The sequence below is a fragment of the Fundulus heteroclitus genome, chromosome 3 (genome assembly GCF_011125445.2).
Source record: "Fundulus heteroclitus isolate FHET01 chromosome 3, MU-UCD_Fhet_4.1, whole genome shotgun sequence".
NCBI lineage: Eukaryota > Metazoa > Chordata > Actinopteri > Cyprinodontiformes > Fundulidae > Fundulus > Fundulus heteroclitus.
This window is the reverse complement of record NC_046363.1, coordinates 33,834,813-33,854,456: the sequence shown is the minus strand read 5'-3', so window position 1 is coordinate 33,854,456 and position 19,644 is coordinate 33,834,813. Positions and strand designations below refer to the sequence as shown.

At 39.3% G+C, this 19,644-nt stretch overlaps 2 protein-coding genes across 2 annotated transcripts; one reads left to right on the top strand and one right to left on the bottom strand.

The window, feature by feature from the left end:
• The first annotated feature begins 753 nt into the window (after positions 1-753).
• On the top strand, positions 754-4,026 carry dnali1 (dynein, axonemal, light intermediate chain 1). The gene is made up of 6 exons (XM_012857996.3): positions 754-941; positions 1,829-1,965; positions 2,031-2,200; positions 3,331-3,509; positions 3,634-3,798; positions 3,901-4,026. The coding sequence occupies exons 1-6, from the start codon at positions 861-863 to the stop codon at positions 3,934-3,936; spliced, it is 768 nt and encodes a 255-aa protein (XP_012713450.2). The 5' UTR covers positions 754-860; the 3' UTR covers positions 3,937-4,026.
• On the bottom strand, positions 4,017-19,200 carry gnl2 (guanine nucleotide binding protein-like 2 (nucleolar)). The gene is made up of 16 exons (XM_036135254.1): positions 18,990-19,200; positions 17,660-17,744; positions 17,453-17,547; positions 16,871-17,010; positions 13,971-14,155; positions 13,793-13,859; positions 12,399-12,557; positions 12,179-12,292; positions 10,204-10,332; positions 9,718-9,822; positions 7,586-7,744; positions 5,894-6,001; positions 5,343-5,815; positions 4,909-5,006; positions 4,703-4,782; positions 4,017-4,457 (listed from the first exon to the last, which is right to left on the bottom strand). Exons 1-16 carry the CDS (start codon positions 19,051-19,053, stop codon positions 4,314-4,316), a joined length of 2,205 nt encoding a protein of 734 aa, XP_035991147.1. The 5' UTR covers positions 19,054-19,200; the 3' UTR covers positions 4,017-4,313.
• Positions 19,201-19,644: the final 444 nt, after the last annotated feature.

The window sequence follows — 19,644 nt, the reverse complement described above, 5'->3', positions numbered from 1 at the left end:
TCACAAAGAAGTTTTCTCGATGGTGTACTTGCCTTCCGTCTACATGGGTTCCGCTCCGCGCAAGCGCACCACGTGACACAAGCGTCTCATGGCGTCAGCGCCACCGTCATAGTTAGTGGGATTTTGATGCAACATATGCTGCACACGACAGGCCAAACTATGACTGTGGCGTCCGTTGTTGATACTATTATAAGGATGTTTCACGCAAGGTATCAAAACAAACGTAAAAATATAACGCTATAGAAAATACAGTATTACCATGTGGAAAATCAAGTTTAACTGGTTTCACATCCACCCGTAATTTATCTATTTACTAAATAAAATAATTAAAAATTACAGTTTGATCAGGAATTTAAGGTAATTTAAAGCGTATTTTGTCACCTTGAATAAGTGGTCACAAGTAGGCATAGTAATGCTAAAAATGAACTTATAACATACAAAACAACGAAACAGACGGACACTGAAACCCGTCTCCAAACACATTTGGACTGATTCAGCTGGCAGCTTGCCACTCACAATATGGCGAACGCCCCGACGTCTTGTTACTACTGGTCTACGGTTCTAAATCTTTATCAAACAAGATCCGATATGCCCCCCTCCCCAAAAAATAAATAAACAAAATAAAGTATAATAAAAAAAAATAAAGCCTTGTTGATATATAAAATTAAAAATCAGACACGTTGTACGCTGTCTTCGATTTAAAACAAACTGCGCTTGAGACAGGGCACCAAGAACGTGAGGACACTGTTACCACGACAACACGATCAACAGTTAAAAACTTGAAGAGCAACGAAATTTCCGTGTCTGAAGGCCAAACGAACTTTATTTTTGCCTTACATTAAAGAAGGAGAAGGGGGAAAATGATTCCGCCAGCCGATTCTCTTCTGAAATATGACAATCCAGTGTTGGTCAAAACCAGCTCAGGAGGAAGATATCCGAAGGTAAGTTGCCAACTTTAACACTGAGATGGTAATAGTGCTACCAAGAAGAAAAGGGAAGATTTGTTGAACTCAAACAAATCTTCCCACAAATGCATGGTAAATATATGCATCTAATCTAGAAAAACAAATTTATATATATATATATATATATATATATATATATATATATATATGTGTGTGTGTGTGTGTGTGTGTGTGAAGGATCATCAGAATCAGAACCAAGTTTAATTGCCAAGTAGGTTTGCACATACAAGGAATTTGACTTGGTGTTGATGGTGCAGACAAAAATAAGAATAGGCATTGTTTAATTTTATTTGTGAATTTTAATGATTGAAACTGAAATGAAACTCAAAATTAATTTTGTCAAAGAAAAAAAGAATAAATTTCTTAGCTAAGGGTTTCTTCATACAAGGAACACAACATCACAATCATTTCAAGTCTGTAGTTACACCCTAGACATAATATGTGACATTATATAATGTCCATGGTTACACCTGTTACTTGTGCACCTTTACCTACCACACGTTTTCCTTCCGCTCACCTTTCCATTTGCTTAAATACAGCACTCTAAACGGCCAGCTTCTGAAAAACTTTAAAATCAGCAATGTTCCCCATGATTGTGCAGACCATAACATGACATGGCTATTTTTAATGGCCATGTCACCTTGTTGAAAGGAATCTAAATCAAATTAATATTTAAAGTAGATTGATCGTTAATCCGCAGTGATTCTTTTGAGCTTTTTGAGCATTGTAGAAGTTTAATCAGTGAATTTGCACTTCATTTTCAATTACTTGAGATCTTTTCAATGCATATGCAATCATCTTGAATGATAAAGTCTTCTAGAATCACGAATAATAAACTCAATGCAGAATACGTCTCATAACAGGTGGGCCAAGTACGAACGATCCCTCAGCAGTCCACTGACTCCATACCAATTCCACCACTCCCCAAATCCAAAACAGCATCCAGTGAAGGCAACAAGCTGGAAAACGAGGAGATCCTGGATGCCATCCTCCCACCCAGGTATACCTGTGCTCTCACTTGCTGCACCGATTTGTCAGGTTCAAACCTCTCAACCAATGTTGCAGGGAATGGACAGAAGGAAACCAGCTGTGGGTGCAGAAGGTATCCAGTGCACCTTGTACAAGAGCAGACATTATCCACCTGGAGGAGAAGCTGGACACAAAGCTGGAGCAGAGACAGGCCAGACACACAGGCATCTGCCCTATCCGCAGAGAACTTTATTCTCAGTGTTTCGGTAAGGAGGCAGTGGAAATGGCACCATGGAACTCACTATTCTACTGTTCATTGAGTTTACTACAGGCCATTCACAGGCATGAATGTTATATTCACTTTTGCCCTTTATTGATGAAACTGAGGTGCTCTTTCCCAGGATGGTACAGCTGCTTTATTTAATTTTAATAAGAACTGAGTGCTCCAAGTTAAAATCAATCAGCCCTTTTGAAGTCACCGAGCTTCTATGCATAGTTCTGACAGAATATTTAAGCAGTCGTCTTGTAAAAGACAATTGAAATAGGGGATAGCCTGGAATGGACACAACTTTTACAAAAAATATTTTTAAAATGTTCATCAGAGCTAAGGACATTCTAATGCCAGCCGCAAAAAAACAAAAACAAAAAAAAAAAACTAGTTTTTGTGTATGTTAAGGAACATTGGCCCATCTGAACACTCAATTGTCCCGTGTCTCAACCATCTGACCCAAACTCTAGCCCCCCCACAGATAAAATGAAATACGTTTAGCAATTCAGGAATTATGAAGGTTCAAGCAGATCATTGTAAACGGGGACAAGATACACACCAGGAGACAAATATTGAGCTGTTTGTCCATAATCTCAAGACAAATGTTTTGAGAGGTCAGGACAAAGCTTTCAAACCTATAAATACTGAAACAGCTGTTAAGTACGGGGGTGGAAGCATCGTGCTGAAACAGCACTGGGGTTGATGGGAAAAATGACAAGATTTGCAATTTCACCTCACATCAACAAGTAGATCCTGGAAAATGGAAACAATTAGGTGTTCCACCATTGAAAAGCTGTTTTTCTCTGCAACTTGGAAAGGAACATTAATCCCAGTATTTGCAGCCGTGTATATTTCTTCAGGTAGGTAATAATTGTTACCCCAAGCGGATTCCAGAGAACAAGAAATTCAAATTTGTTATCCGATTCTCTTCTTCATTAAAATATATTTTATGTAGCTCCTGCCTCCACCAACACATTCGGACAGTTCAATATAAATTATCAAAAAGGCAAAACGTATGACATTCATGCAGTTTACGATCGCATGTGAACGTTCCGACCCAACTTTTCCCAGTCGATGTGTTTTTTTGAGCTCTACCTTGCAATACATTTGATCCTAACCCCCTCCCAGATGAATTAATCAGACAGGTAACCATCATCTGTGCCGAGCGGGGTCTGCTTCTGCTGCGAGTCAGAGATGAAATCAACATGACCATCGCAACCTACCAGACGCTGTACGAAAGCAGCATCGCTTTTGGCATGAGGAAGGCGCTGCAGGCGGAACAGGGAAAGGCGGACATAGAGAAAAGAGTAAGGCCATCATTGTGTGATTATTTTTTTACTTTTCTCCCCTCCCAGCATGAGAAACTGTTATATCGCGCTGTAGTTACAAATCCAGTCGACTCTCTACTGTCTTTTTCTGTCACCTTTGTAGATTGAGGATCTGGAGAAAGAGAAGCAGGAGCTGCTGAAACAACTGGACGAGCAGAAGGCGAGGTGTGACGCTATCGAGAGGAGAGAAAAAGAGAAGAGACAGGTGGAGGAAAGGAAGGATAATGAAGAGATTCAGTTTTTGAAGAAAACCAATCACCAGCTTAAGGTAACGTTTTATATCCATCCCAGAAAAGAAAAAAAGAAAAGAAACGATAAATAGGTTGAGATGTTTAAACATTTATGCTAATGCGTTTCTTTTTCTTTTCAGATACAACTGGAAGGAATGATTACGCCGAAGAAGTGAAACCTTACAAGCAGGGTAGCGGATTTGAATACAAACTGATTTTCCCCTTCCGTTTGATAAATAAATGAGCTGACACTATAGACCGTTTTTGCAATTTATTTTTACAGCACGACAGCTATATTTCAAGCAGTTAACAAACTGCACATTTCTCTTGAATGTCAAGAGAGCGGCTCACTTGTAAAATATGAGTTACACGTGACTGAAGAGTTGAGAGGGGCGGGTGCAGCCGTTTCCTGGTAGTCAAAGTGAGGCACCGCGTGACCACAGGAAAAAGACACGCCGTGGTTTAGCTTTACGTTTAACCAATTTGTCATTTCAATAAAATGTAATAAAATGCCAACTTGGCTAATTTAAATACATTTGTGTTTATTGCCAGTCTAGTGCTTTGATCTTTTAGCCCCACGACTTTCTGCAGTTGGTGCTGGAGCCTTTCTGCTCTTGTTCTTGTTTTTCACGTTGTGCGTTTCGTAGTAACGCACACCGACCTTCTTCCCCTTCTGAGCGCGTTCCAGTGCTCTTCTCTGTGGACATGCAAAGGAGAAAGAAAAGGGAATCAGAAGCATGGAGCTGTTTTTATCCTTAAATATCCGACTCATTGACCCACAACACCATGCAAAAATATTAATAACCCTTTTACATTTTGTCACACAGCCAAATTGCAGTAGATTTTGTTGCAACTTTAAATGGTAGACCAACACAGACTGAGGGTCTGAACTAGGTGTGCACGGTGTTAGAGAAACAAGGCAAAAAAAAAAAAGTTCCAAACCTGTTTAGATGTAAGCCTGTGCTGCTGCATGGACTCATCGTCCTCATCCATTTTCCTCTTCTTGCTTTTCTGGTTTGTAGCTGAAATCAGACAGATTTAAAAAAAAACATTACTCAGTACTCAGTCAGAGTGTTTTTGACCTCCACCACATCAGACGTATATATTTCGACATCCGTTTCCAAACTCAGAGCGATAAATGGCCATACCGGTTGACTGATCCTCTTTCTTCTGTTCTTGTTTAGCTGCTGCTTCCTGTTTGGCCTTGAGGTCTGTGAACACTTTGTCAGAGAGGGCCTTTGGTATTCTGTCCAAACAGATGAAGAAACAGCAAACCGTTAACTTTTCCAAGCAAAGCAAACTGTTTATTTCTTCTAGAATAAACTAAATTGAACTAAGACTTGGTAAAGAGCTGGTATCCGACTTGTAATCTGGTCTTTGGGCTCAAAGCGATTGCTGATAAAAAGGAATTCAATGACCTACGTTGTGGGAACAAGCTACCGATTAGTCAAAATTACAGCTGTTAGTCCTCAGAGGTTGATTTAGGTGGACCTCCCTGATGTGGCCAGAATTTCTCTGGAATTACTGAACCAAAGACGACAAAGTAATACATGCAAGAAGAAATTTGGACATCAGAACTTACCGGATTGCAGAGAAGCGCTTGGATTTTGCTCGGTCTAGAAACTGCTTGTACTTGGCAATTTTCTCATCGTGCTCACGGATGACCTCCCGTAAACTCTTCTTGTCTTTTGCCGTGTCGGTCTGAGCTGTTGTGTCCTCAGAGACCTCAGCGTCTCCATCAGCTGCCTCTACACTGGGCTCCTCTTCCTCACCGTCTTCGTCAGCATCCTCACCGACGTCAGAACCAGAAAAGTCAGACATATCTAGGTCTGGCATCTCCACTGGGACCAAATCTTCCTCGGTGAACTCCGGCGCGACGTTGATCTTGCCGAAGTTCTGTCGGACATTAGCAAGGAGCTTCTGGACCTGCTCTTTCTTTCGCTGCTGCTGCTCCTCCTCCGGTTGCCCTGAGACGGCGCTCGGATTTTCCTGCTGTTCCTCCTGAACGTTCTCCACCGCAGAAGGTGGTCCTTCGACGGGCAATGGTTTTTCATTCTGCAGAAGTCATAGTAATTTAGAAATGGACACAAAAAGAACAGACTGGTGGCGAAGTGAAAGAAGTTGGAAACGTACATCTGGATCTCCCTCAGGTCCAGGCGGCTTCACAAAGAAAGGGATCCGTCCTCTCTGCCAGTCATTTAACACCATTTTGGAGACCGTGCTCAGATCGGGCTCACCTCCCTGTAGACACGGGTAAAACAAATAGTTTATAATTTCAAGACTGAAACTTGACATTTTTTAAAATATAAAAAGATCAATATTAAAGATCAAATAAAATACTGTATTTTTCGGACTATAAGCCGCAGTCAAAAAAAAAAAAAATGCATCATAAAGAGGAAAAAAACACATAAGGCTATGTTCACACGGCAGGTCTTGTTGCTCAATCCCCATTTTTTGCTGAAATCAGATTTTTTTGAGGTGGCCGTTCAAACTACTATTAAATGCGGCCGTCTGAACGGTTCAAGACCGCAAAGCGACCTGCGTGCGCGGATGAAAGGAAGGAGGCGTCACAGCAGTGCGCCGTTTGCGGAAGCAATGGTGAATGTAATTGTTTCTAGAATTGCTCAATAAAGTTTTGTAAAAAAAAACAACGAAAAAAACAACAACAAAAGAACTAGAAAAAATAAGAAGAGTGGATACCGGCCAGAATCTCTCCTTGATATTATTAGAAAACTGTTGAGCAACGAGAGCCGACAATATTAAGACCACATCATAAGTTGCAGAGGCAACAGTGTAACAATAAGGCGTAATAAGGTAAGAAGAAAGCAGTACAGCTAATAACAACGGTCTTTTATGGAGCGCTAACAGCTACAGCTGTGTGGATGTGTAGTGAGAGACAGGAGAGTGAGGTGAAAGAATGATAAAATGCGACATGACCGTTCAGACAGCAGATGCTTTGAAAAATATCCGATAAGTATCCCAATTAGTACCACATATGGTAGAAATCAGATTTTTTGGGGGATGAAAAGATCGGAAGTGGGTCGTTCACACTGCCATGAAAAAGATGGATATGGATCGCATATGGGCGAGTTTGGGTCGCATTTCCCTGCAATGTGAACATAGCCTAAGTCACAGTGGACTAGTTGCATTCATTTAGAAATTTAGACATTTAATCTAAGACAACTTATTCAACTACACAACTGCATCTACAACAGGCTGAACAACATGGAACATACCAGGGAGGTTTAAATGGGGCTAATTAGCATGACAAGCCAGTAAATCCAACAGGCAAATTACCAGAAATGTGCTGTTAAGATTACACTGAGAATAACGGTGCTACGTGCTAAGCTAGCAGTACGACACAGATGTTTGAGAGCAACGTAGAAAGGCAACTAAAGCTCTTGAAAGTGCATCAGCGAAGTTGTAAACCTCCCGGACAAATGAAGCTAACGCTAGCTGTTATTAGCTTCATGGACAGCCCAATGACGGGGTTCTGTCGTGGTCTGGGCTCCTGTTGGAGCTGCACCACGCAACGCTTTGCTGCCTGAATACATCCTGAAACAGCGAAACAACATGCAAACCTGTGTTCAGTCTTTGTTGTCTCCAAGTTAATGTTTCAATTCATTTTTAAAGAATACAGGAGCAGAATATGGTTTTGACTAGCATAGATCGCCCTCTTGTGGCTATACACAGTAATGTTCAATATGAATTACCTTTTACATCGCACCTGACTACAAGTCTGCCAAAATATGAAAAAAAAGTGAGACTTATAGTCCGAAAAACACGGTAAGTAAAATTAGTTAAAATCCTAAACTAGGGGGTGACCTTTAGAAGCTTTCCAGTACGAAATGCCAGCTTTTCAAGAAAGTCTTCGGCAGAACTCCATGTCGGGATACGGTAAGTCTTCTGGATGTACTCTGGTTTGGCTCGTTCCAGTACCGCACCGATGTGCTCTTCTGGGTTTTTAATCTTCTCCACTTGAACCTTACCAAGAAAGAGGGGAAGAAGAAATAGTGTATATGAACTTACAACCTTCAAGGTATGATTGCCTGCAATGCAAAACTTCACAAACCAAAAACATTCCCAGTAAAAAAAAGTTGATACTGGGGATTGCATTTCTAGATTTTTCCAGCTAAGACATCCATGTTATTCATTTTATCTGCACTTTCAAGAGATCCAAAAAATAATAATTTGGGCTCTTGATTAAACTTAAATTAAAACAAAATAAATCAAAGCTGCACAGAAAAAACCCAACCAGAATCAGAAGATTTTAACTTAGATTTATCCTGAACGGTGACAGTCTGGGCTGGAATTCAAAAGTCTGATCTTGTTGGGATAAGTGAATGCACAACAATAAATTACAAGGTAACACTAACCACAATAATCGTTGGTGTTAAAGAAAAAGAAAAGAAATAAAAAAAGCCTGATGGTCAGCTTTTTCAATGAGAAATGTGCTTAAAAGAAGTCAAACAATGCAGACATGTTTAAAAAGGTAGTTCAACAGAAACTACATTTTCTCCAACATGCAGAGATACATCTGCATTTCCTTTAAGCTGAGACGCTTTCAGCAGTCGCCCCGTTTTATTCGTCTGAGCTTTCATGGATCTTCTGTCATGGAACGGGCTTTATTTCAAAATATTTTCTGGAAGCCTCAGAGTTAAGCTAATCGTCTACAGACACTACTGTCAGGTGGTGTCCATACCCCACATGGGGTGTAGCTGGACGACAGAAAAAAAAAAGCATATTGATAAATTACAAATCAGATTGATTGATAACGATAAAAAAAAAAAAAAACGCTTATATTTTAAGTGCATCCCTGGGCATTTTATGCTGTTGTTTAGTGACCTATTTTTAAATAAAGAACAACTCTTTATTAATCCAACTTTTTTACCAAAACTGTAAGTTTTAAATAAATCAAAAGCAACACATGCCCTCTGAACTCTTTGAAGCTTGGTGAAGCAGCGTTCCTGGGTCTGCGTTTGTGATTGGTTGGGAGGATGTAATGTACATGATAGGCTAGAATGCATGAGGAAGGAAAACTGTTCTTCTATTCAACATTTTATTGACCCCTTTTTTCTATTGAACCACACGTCTATGGATTGATATACATTGTTATTGAATTATCGTCCAGCCCTCACTACTGTTCACATTTAGTGTTAATACCTTTGTTTAGATCTCTGCATTTCAAACATCTCATAGTGCTAAACAAAAACAATCACAAAAAGTCATAAAACACTAAAATCAGTAACGTTAACAGCTCTCACTGTCAATATAAGAGGTTACCAGACATTTTAAAATGACGTCTATGTAAAAATTGTCTGTGGTTTTAGAATAATAACGCCCTGTTGTAGAATGAATGCTCTGTCTCAGACATACATGACAACACGGTGAGTGAGAAAGCATTCATTTTAGATTAAAAAAATATTGTGAATACAACTTTTTTTCAATTGCAGTGAAATTATTTTTATGGATTTTGCATATTTGCACTGAGAAATCTTTGGTCAAAGGAACGGCCAGCTTTGCTCTTTTTTAATTAACTTGCATTCATTAAAAGACCCATTATCTATGGGTCAGTAACTCAAAAAACAAAATTAATGGTAGAATAATGTTCATGTGTTGATGCCAAACGGTCACTCAAAGTTAAAGGTTTTAATGTAAACACACTATAAATTTCTATAAAAAGCCTTTTATTTTTCCACAATGGAATCAAGAAAAAGTCTGGGAACTAACATTTTTTATACCACAAACTGTTCAGACTTGGAAAAAGATCAAATTAAACTAATGATTTTCTTTTTTCAGACTTTGTAGGAACCCCATGTTTCCTTAGAGCAGTTTTCTCACTTCTGCATAAGCTTTATGCAGAAACCAGACAGATCTATTCTCTTAAACCATTTGGCTTTAAGGAACACTGTGCAGAATAAATACAAATGTAAAAAAATAACAAAAGAAGAACTTACCACTCCTTTTAGGACAATATCAGACTCACTGTCCTCTGATGGGTAAACAACACCGGGGCAGTCGATGAGGAAGATGCGCCTCATCAGGGTGATGTACTGCCACACCTATAAGAAGTATGAGACGGATGAAGTACACAAGTGTCAACCATTAAATTTATCGCATAACCTAGAGATCTGTCCAAATTTAACCCTGAGTAATTAGATGGTGCTTCGATGGACTTGCACGTTCAAACAAGGAGCTTTAAGATGCAGTACAAGCATAACTGGTCTCAACTAATATTGACCATACAGTTAGAGACAAGATGGGAAACTATGGATACAGGCTGCAGCTCAAAGAAAATGCCCAGAGCGATGGGCAAAAGGCACAGCACAAAAGGTAAATAGGATGTTGGCGCAGAAATTAATATTTCCAGAATAAAGCAGCCTGAAGACTCCCAGTTTTTTTTTTCTACGCTCTCAACACATGAAGTAAAAAGTGAACTTTACCTTTGTTTCTCCAGCAATGGGCGCCACATTGCAGACCTTCTTGGACCGCAGGGTGTTGATAACTGAACTCTTTCCCACGTTTGGATACCCAATGAAGCCCACGCTTATCTGTTTCTTGTCTGTGTGGAGCTTTGGGCACAGAAAAACACAAAACTCCGTCTGGAAATCGCTCTTGTATGGAACCACTTAAGCAACAAGCATTATACCAACTTAAATGTTTGCTCAACGCAGTAAACAATTGTCTTCATTTTTTTTTCTCCAGTGTAAATACAGCACAAATACAAAATGCCCACAGCAAAAGGAGCTTGAGAAACTTTATAGAGGTCAACTTTCTGGAACTAAATCTTTGGACAGCAAAACAGCTCAAGATTTAAAGCATCCCACATCATCTATCAAACATGTTGGAAGCAGAGGCAGTTTGGCAGGTATAAAGCCAAATAACTTACGATTTATTTATAAGGTGACTTTCACTCAAAGCGTTTTCTGAAGTGCATGAAACAGACTGAACTAATTACTTGGAAAACTGAAAAAGAAAGCAGAAGTTGCCCAGATGAGTAGGCGGGGGCCAGCTGTAGATAGCAGGGAAACCAGGAACAAAAGTCCTTTTGATGGGAGAACAGACCAAGTGCCGCAGTGACTCATGTTCTCTGTGGCAGCATGGACCTCAGAGTGACAGTGCTTCCCTCCCCACACGTGCTGCTGCACACTGTCAGTCAGCTGGCTGAAAAGGGTCTGCTAGATTTCTCTCACTAAGGATAATTTCAGCTATTTGGAAATATTTCTGGTCACCATAACCTTGAACAGCCATGGTCGCTCACTTTTATTAAAGACAACATTGTTTTAAACCTGAGCAGACAGCTTCACTAACCAGCTGGTAGCTTATAGTTAGTGTGTTACTGTATAACACAATAACTATGCTTGCAACCTTAATTCTTGCGGTAATTTATGCGTTTCACAAACACATGAGAATCCACCTCGTTTCCGCTCCGGCTTCAACCGTTTTCGGCCGAGGCAAAGACGGTACGGGCCAATCACGTTGCAGCATTATAGTTTAAGGCGGGGCATACAGCTGTGCTGAAAGCATGAGCTGAGCCAACAGTCAAACCAACATAAACATGGCAGCGCAGGAGGACTCTACCACATCTGTTTTGTCACGAAAGAAGAACAGCAAGAAGTGCCTTGACCAGCGTAACTTGTTGTGGTTTCTCATGAAACTGCTGCTTTCATTTTCATTTAATACCGTGATTGGCTAAAACCAACGCTTGGTAGGCGGGCACTAGGTGTCGCTTTGCCCAATCAGCTCGGACAGTTTGGCTGAGTGTCGCTCCTTTCCCTGAACAGTTTTGATGGAAGCGGGCCCAGATTGATAATATGCAGAACGTAGAGTGCTGCACAATATCAATCTGGCTTGTCAGGTTAACATAACAAAAATCATACTTCAAACTCTTGGATTCCTTGATGTTTCAGAGTAAATTTCAAGATGCTTTTATTGACTTCAAAAAAAAATCACTGCTGATCTTAGAATCACATATTTATCAGATTTACTTTTTTCACATACCATCCAGATCTCTCAGGTATCCAGACAAGGGTATCTGGACACAACTACAACAGTAAGAACAAAAAAAAAAACAAAAAAAAAAAAAAAACGCACTGCGAGGCATCTTTTTCTTATTAGGGACCTCATTTGTTGAACAATCTGAAGGCAATTGAGATTATTGATGTTTTTAAAGACTAAAGACTTTAAAAGGATATTTTTGATCTGGATTCTCACAATTAGGTCAAATTATTCTTAAATGTGAACAGCATCTTAAATTGAAATAGTTTTATGCACTGCCATTATTTTGCTGAAATGCTGCGATTTGAATTCTCAGGCAAGTTGTTGTATTAAATGTTGATTTTAGCTTCATTTCACATTTTTATTTAACCATAACGCTTCATAAAAGAAGATATTTTCCATCTGGAGGCTTTAGCTTACCTTCCCAAACTGCCTGAGGAGCTGAATGAGAGAGCCTTTCCCAAACGAGTTGGTCAGGCTGGCATGGAAAGCCAGAGTCGGGTACTCTTGGGACAAAACGGCAACCCACCGTTTCTGAGAGAGAGAAAAAAGGAGAGAAGACAAATTACAACAGAAGAAAAATTATTAGAGCTACAACAACGCAGGAAACCAAAGGAGAGAATGCAACCAGAAATCTCACCGTGACCCAGGTAGGGATGAGGTCACACTTGTTCAGCACGAAGATGAGATGCTTCCAGGATTTCTCTTTCTTCAGATACGTCTCGATGCTCTTGGAGCGGGTACCAATGGGATCACGGGCGTCCAGCACTTGGATGATGACATCAGACGAGTCGATCACCTTTAAAGCAAGAGTCCAGCCTGAGACACAGCTTCAGTGCAACAGAGGACACGAGGAAGAGATACTCAGTGCAATTAAAGCCATCTGTCAGAGGATCAGTCGACGTCAACAATCTACAAAAATGTAGATTTTCATAAAGGGTATTTTAGATTAAATAAAAATTAAACTGCATTTCATCAGTTGCCAGAAGATCAAACAGCAACTGTCCCGTCTCTTGACGCCTAAGCAGCAAAGGGAGTTGCTCCAGACATAAGAGACTCCTTGGTCAGCAATATCTCTCCATCGGTCTGCACAGTCTCCATAGCATCCAGACCTCTACTGACATTTTGGTGGTGGAGCTCCGATCGCATTAGTTTTGGGCTGTGGCACAGCAGGAAGATCTAGATCTGAAGGCAGAACTAAAGCTTTGTCTCCGCGACAATGGGATGCTAGCTGCTAGTGGTGCTAGCAGCTAGCCTCCCCTTGTCGCAGAGACAAAGCTTTAGTTCTGCCATCGTTTAAATAAACGAATGAATGAAATTAATTAAGAGTTAAGTTGTTTCATGACACTGTCCAGCCGAATTTAATGTGCAGCTATGGAACAAGTCCTTCTCATGCTGCGTGTATACTGGCAGTGGAAACTAACCCGTCCTCTTAACCAATATTAGGAGAAAGCAGTGGTGTAGTAGTTTTATTCAGCTCAGCTCAAAGCTGTGCTGAACGGCGCTGTAACCCATCGTCTGTCTCCACACTTACTGTCAGCTCACAGGCTGAGAAACTCTGTTAGCTCCACGATAGCTAAGCTCATTCTTCATATAAGCCATTCATTATTGTTCACACATGAGAAAAGGTGATCCTATCTGGACTGAAACTTTGGGGGGAAAACACCAATGCAAATAGTGTATAAAGCCAAAAAGAATTTTTGCAAGAGACATCAAAACTGATGAATTCGGTTTTAGGACAGAGAGACCTGGGAAAAGCACGCAGGGATCCAAAATGTGAGAAGAGCTGATGATGGACACACAGAAATTATCTGATTATAGTTTACACTATTACGGTTCAGCTTCTTTGTTGGCCATGAAATGCTCAAGACAGGTGACAGCGCGATCACATGGTTGCCATTTTTCCCTAGTTTTTCCCATTTTTCACTAGATAGGAGATATTTCTGGTCCTTTTCAAATACTTTGGTCACAACTTTAGCACCAGCACTCAGATCATGAACATAGGAAAGACAAAAGAAATGTAAAACCTGTCACCTTGTACAGTTCCCCCCAGATCCTCTTTGATTGACCCTTTTTGAAAATCTCTTCACGAACTTCATCCCTGTTGCAAAAAAAAAAAAGAAAAAAAGAAAAGAAAAAAGCCATTATCTTAAAAGGTGACAGCTGACCCAAACCGAATCAGGTTTTGTAATTAGAAGAAGTGAACTCATACCGGACGCCCGTGTCCTCCGTCACCAGGTTTGTGTCTTTGTCTGCGTCATAGGTCAGCGCTGAAGCCTCTGCTTTCTCGACGAGGTCCTTCACATCCCCAACCATGAGAATGGGACGCTTCCTCTGAGCCTTAGGTCCAAACGTGGTCTCGAAACCCTCAGTGTCTAGAATGTGCACCTTAGAGTTCTGCAATTACGTCAAAAAATAAAAATAAATAAAATATATACTTTTAAGGTCATCGATCTAGCAATAACAAATAAGAAGGCTACAATAGTCCCTAAATTTAAAGTCCTCATCTTGTTTTTCCAATAGAAAAAAAGTCCAAAACGTGTATATGTGATGTTTCTTAGAAGCAAATAGTGTTCAAGCTCTTACACAACCCTGAAGAGTAAAACAAAGAAATCATATGAAGGAGCATGGCTTTGAAGGGCGTATCTGGGGTTGATAATATAGACGAACTTTGGAGACAACATTATTTTGTGTTAAATGTGATCCCTATGAAAATGGAAAGTATGGCTATAAGATAAAGTGATCACCCCAAATGAAGTCTGGCAAGGAATAACAAAGTTGCCTGATAATAAGGCAATAGAACATCTCAAGTGTGCTAGTGAAAAGGTTGCTGTACTGTTGGCCATGTGTTTTTCTGGGTTTCGTTGTTGTTCATTACTCTAGTGCCTATAATAAAAGGAAAAAACTGGTAGGGTTGGAAGTGTGGATAACTACAGGCTAATAGCCTTAGCCAGTTTGATATCTAAAGTGCTAGAGAAAATACTGCCAGATTATCTTAAACAGTTCATTTGGACAACAGATAATCAGTTTGGTTTCAAAGCCAAGTCAGGAACTGATTTTTCTAATTATGGCCCGACAGAGACAGCACAGGCATATGTTAGACAAAATTCATCTGTGTTAATTGGTTTCATTGATGCCTCTAAGGCGTTTGACCGGGCCAACCACTTTAATTGATAAATTAAATCACACGTGCTGAAATTAGGTAAAGATCGGTTTATTTAAAGCTCACTGTAAACTCCTATCATCACTCCTTCAGAACCCAGGTTCAATAGTGCAAGTCAAATGTTTCGTAATGCATGTGTCAGGAGAAACGATGTATAAGTTTGTGTTGTTTGTGCAGCTCTTATTGTAATGGTGTCACATCCTTCAGTCAGTGAACTACGCTACCAGTCATTTTTGTGGAAACACTGGTATGCAAGTCATGTATGATCTTTGGTGTGTTATCATTTGTTGCATTTATCTTTTATTATGTCTATGTGGACCTTGAGTCTGTTAAATAAACAAATGAATGAAATTAATCAACAGTTAAGTTGTTTCATGGATGAAAATGCATGACATAAGTTGGCGGTAAATCAAAAGTCGATCTCTGATGGGACACAGTGAAGGAAATTTCTAACTGATGATGAAAAGCAACCCGCCTTCCTGAATTAGAGCTAAATTTGGATACGGTCCTTCCTAGGCTTTAAGGCAAACACAGAACTAAAGTATACAGTAAACAGAGCTCTCAAATATGCAACGGAAGAGCCAACAATACACCCCGAGACCGAGCCAGCGCTAATCAAATGTTCCAGTGATTCTAAAACATAAGCCATACCTCTACTGCAACATTTCCATGAGGAGGACATGGTTACAGAGGCTGTCAAAAAATACATGTGCCAAGAACCTTAACACAGACCCCTAAGAAGATCACAAATTCATGTGAATTTTTTTGGAACAACTTAATTCATCTAAGCAATCGAATATTGGACTTCACACGACAGTTTCCAGGAACAGGGAAGAAAATGCTGCATAAAATGGTGTATTAAAACAGAATTTATTCACCTGAAACATTTTTCACATTTTATCACAATCAATCATTGTAGACCAACATATAATTGCAAAGTGGAAAGAAGAGAAATTTAAAGCAGGGTTAGTTTAGAAGAACACTATTCAGAGATTTTAACATCTCAAAGAGCACTGTTCAAGGCATTTAGTGAAGACTGAAAGAGTGTGGCACAACTGCAAACCTAGAATATGTCAATCCTTCCTGACCAAACATACGACTTTTGAGACTCCTGTTCCACAGATATATTCATTTTCAAAACAACAACTTCTTGTCTTTTTTTTCCTGTTCTATTAGCGACATCCCCGTGAAAGCACCATTTGTTCTCCGGTGACGTTAGGGAGCCATGATAGCCTTTACACTTCTGCAGTCAGTCTCACACACAGCGCTGTCTGTAAGAGGCTGCAAACCCCGCTATGACTGCAGGCGGGTATAAGGTTCATAGCGGGCTTTGCAGGCAGAACGAGGCGGCAGCAGCTGTCTGTGAACATACAACCAGAGCTACGATGGAGAGGTTCAGGTCAAGGCTTCAGCTATTTTACAAAGTGTGGAAAAGAATGGGCACAAATGTCAGTTTCTAGATCTGCAAAACTGGTAGATATTGCAGGCAGATGGGCTGAATACAAACGCACGGTACACTTTGCATATATTTTTTCACGAGAGAAAAAACAAAACAAAATGGTGTATCCTATTTTTCCACTTGATGTACTGTTCTGTCTAACATCAATAAATACAATAATACTGCATTTTCAGAGGTACAGATACTTTTGCATTGTGCTGAACGGGCATCTTGAGCAGATTCTAAAATGACAAATTTTCTTAATTTATACACAAAACAGCACAACAACAAAAACAATTTGGGGAAATTTGGATTTGCCCTTTGTTATGCTGTAAAAAAATGGAAAGCCTAACAAAGGAGAACCAACTGCAATATCATTACACTGTCGTAAGCTGTGTGCAACAAAATTTCGTTGCGTATGCACTCTGTACATACAAAATGAAAATAAAGTTGTCTAAGTCAGTCAAACAACTTCAACACTGCACCAAGATATCGATGGGACTTTACTCACGTGGGCTTTAGCTCTGTCATGCAAAAGAGACATGGGCAGCTTGCTTTGCCTCATCACCACACGATACGGATCCTTCTGCACTGCGCCCATTTCATCCTGAAACCTCTGGAGGGACGACTGCTTTATCACCCGGGTGTTTGCTGAAATGCAAACGGCCAAGCACACATAAAGGCTCAGTTGGTTTAAACATTTTATATTTAATCACATTTAGGGAAGCTGTGGATCAAATCAGAGACATTCAGACACAGCTGTCTATAAAGCATCCCAACACAAAATGTATCCCTTCCAGAAATTAAACTAAGGAACCGTTAAATGTTTGAGGAAAACTATCTCATATCATTATTGTTTCCACAACATAAATTAAAGCAAATGTTTCTCATAGCATACAGGGAGATATGTACTTGCAACCATATACACTGCAAGCATGATAGTTTCTCCACTGCTAAAATATTACTTTAACTGTTGTTGTTTTTTTTTCAATTAAAGATAAAATATAAATAAAGACAAATGTAAATGCAACGTGCAAATACATAATGTGTGTCTCTAACACCATTAGCAGCAACAGAAGGAAAACATACTCACTGAACCATTTGATGTTGGGTTCAACTCTGGCAACGGTTCCTGGAGCTACAGTAGACTGGTACTGTAAAGGTTTGATAACTTTACCTCGGCTGTTACTGCAAACAGAACCAAACGATCAGAGCCAGCACAACACCTATTTCTAGATTTAACCCGGAGACTCCAAATGATGATCCTGTTGCAAATGTAGAATATGTCATCATTCATTACCATCGTTGCTTTTGTCTGTACATATTCAGCCGCTTGATAGTTGTTCGGTCCCTCATGTTGTTCCCGCCTGCACCTTTGGCTCGATCTGTGAAAAAATAAAAATAAAAATGTTGACTTGCGTTCACAGCCCGTGATCAAAACTGATTTTAAAACAGTGCAAGACTTTACATATGCAAAAAATTGCATGGACAAAAAAAAAAAACAAAGCAAAAAAGAAATGACACAGAAGACAAAAGAGAAGAAAATCTCATCACATTTGCAATGACATTACTTCAAACATTGGGACTGCTCACATTCACACATTCCACATTTTTTTTTTTATAAAGCATGTTTTAGGAAGTGAACAATTTAAAAGCTGATGTTGAGCTCTTTACATGAGGGTTTCATGTCCAAAATATCACCAAAACAATACAATACAATCCAGAAAAACGTATAAAATTGCCCCATATTTTAGTTTGCAGGCACACTTTTCTTTGTTAGTCTAAAATTAAACTTTTAGACAAATATAATTTTTTTTAAATTAGCTGTAGACGATGGTCAAAAATCAAAAACTACATTTCTGACATGCATCACCACTGTTGTAATTTAAAGCTGCAAATATATATCAAATCACTATATCATAGCAAAATCATTACACACAATATCTGAATGTAATCATTTGAAGGCTATAAGATTGTAAGTGCCAGGCCCTGAAAGACTGCTTCCCAAAAATATATTTGGTCACCTGCATGGATGAGTCATGATAAATAACGTAATGTCATTGCAATATTTATCAATATTACAAAAATCAACATTTTCTAAAATGATGTAGCCCTAGTTTAACAAATCAAATGTTTTTCACTTTATACTTTACGCTCCAGAAATGAACTATTCAGTGATATTCTAAATTTATTAAGATAAACTTGTTCAAGTTAAAGTCTTAACACCCTGATCATCCTGATTAAAACCGTCAAAACTATGTTAATCCTGCCAAACACTGGGGGGAAAAATATTAACTGATAACCTTTTCCTTTCTTGAGCCATTCGTGAGTTTTTCCCAATACATAACATTTCTTCTTTATCTAAACTTCTAGTTTTTAAAACCCGTTAAGAGCCAGTCCATACTAAAACAGACACTAGGAGAGCTTTCTACTCTTACAGGAAACTTCTTTTTTTCCCGAAATAAAAAAAAACTGTGACCATAAATTTCATTTGTAGCATGTACGATGGGAGGCAAAATGTTAAACTATCACAGTGACATTTTTGTTAAAACAGATCATAGTGGAGAGACGAGCCAGCTAACGCCATTAGCCACAGCTAGCTCCAGGTGTAAACAAACGATCTAGCTTACCGGGGTTGCTGCTGGAAGTAGAGGGGTTTATCGAGCTCTTTCCCTTAAACTGAGGCTTCACCATGTTGGCTGCTTATTCAGTAAAGCCTTCCACGGGAAAATGAAATCTGTAAACCGAACGGAGGAGTACAAAAGCTGAAGTTTGAAGCCTTCCCCTCTCAACTCAGAGATGTTAAACCTTGCACGTGTCCCTCTGGTGAAACAGGAAGGACGTCATGACAAGAGGAAGCAGGAGCGGAAACAGCCAATTAAAAAAAAATATCTTTTCAAATGTATCAAATGTAATGCTTGAGGATTCTTAATGTAGATGTGAAAAACATATTGTTGGTTTTGATTAATGTTGATTTATTAAGATGTGTGTTTTCCATTTGTACTTTTTACATTAACGGGATTCGGCTATACTAATTTTTGTCCAGAAGAGGGAGCAATACTATTTGAGCTACGGCATTTGACATCATGTTGACTGGGTAAAGGAGTATGACAAAGAAATTAAATAAAGCAGATCCATCCATCAATTTACTAACACAAACATATATATTTACCAGTCTAAAAAAACAATAGAATCAACTCCTAACCATAAATCTTCAGATTATTTTTGGAAAAAGGAAACAGTATGGTTTAAAAGGCTTTTTTATGTTCACAAATTATTTTGTTT

Bases quoted from the DNA above. Each gene is read 5' to 3' on its own strand.
- dnali1 (XM_012857996.3), top strand. From the start codon at position 861: ATGATTCCGCCAGCCGATTCTCTTCTGAAATATGACAATCCAGTGTTG. The intron at 942-1,828 runs GTAAGTTGCCAA...GTCTCATAACAG, and splicing joins CAGGAGGAAGATATCCGAAG to GTGGGCCAAGTACGAACGAT. The intron at 3,510-3,633 runs GTAAGGCCATCA...TCACCTTTGTAG, and splicing joins AGGCGGACATAGAGAAAAGA to ATTGAGGATCTGGAGAAAGA.
- gnl2 (XM_036135254.1), bottom strand. From the start codon at position 19,053: ATGGTGAAGCCTCAGTTTAAGGGAAAGAGCTCGATAAACCCCTCTACT. The intron at 17,011-17,452 runs GTGAGTATGTTT...TTTGCATTTCAG, and splicing joins ACCCAACATCAAATGGTTCA to CAAACACCCGGGTGATAAAG. The intron at 5,816-5,893 runs GTACGTTTCCAA...TGACTTCTGCAG, and splicing joins GACCTGAGGGAGATCCAGAT to AATGAAAAACCATTGCCCGT.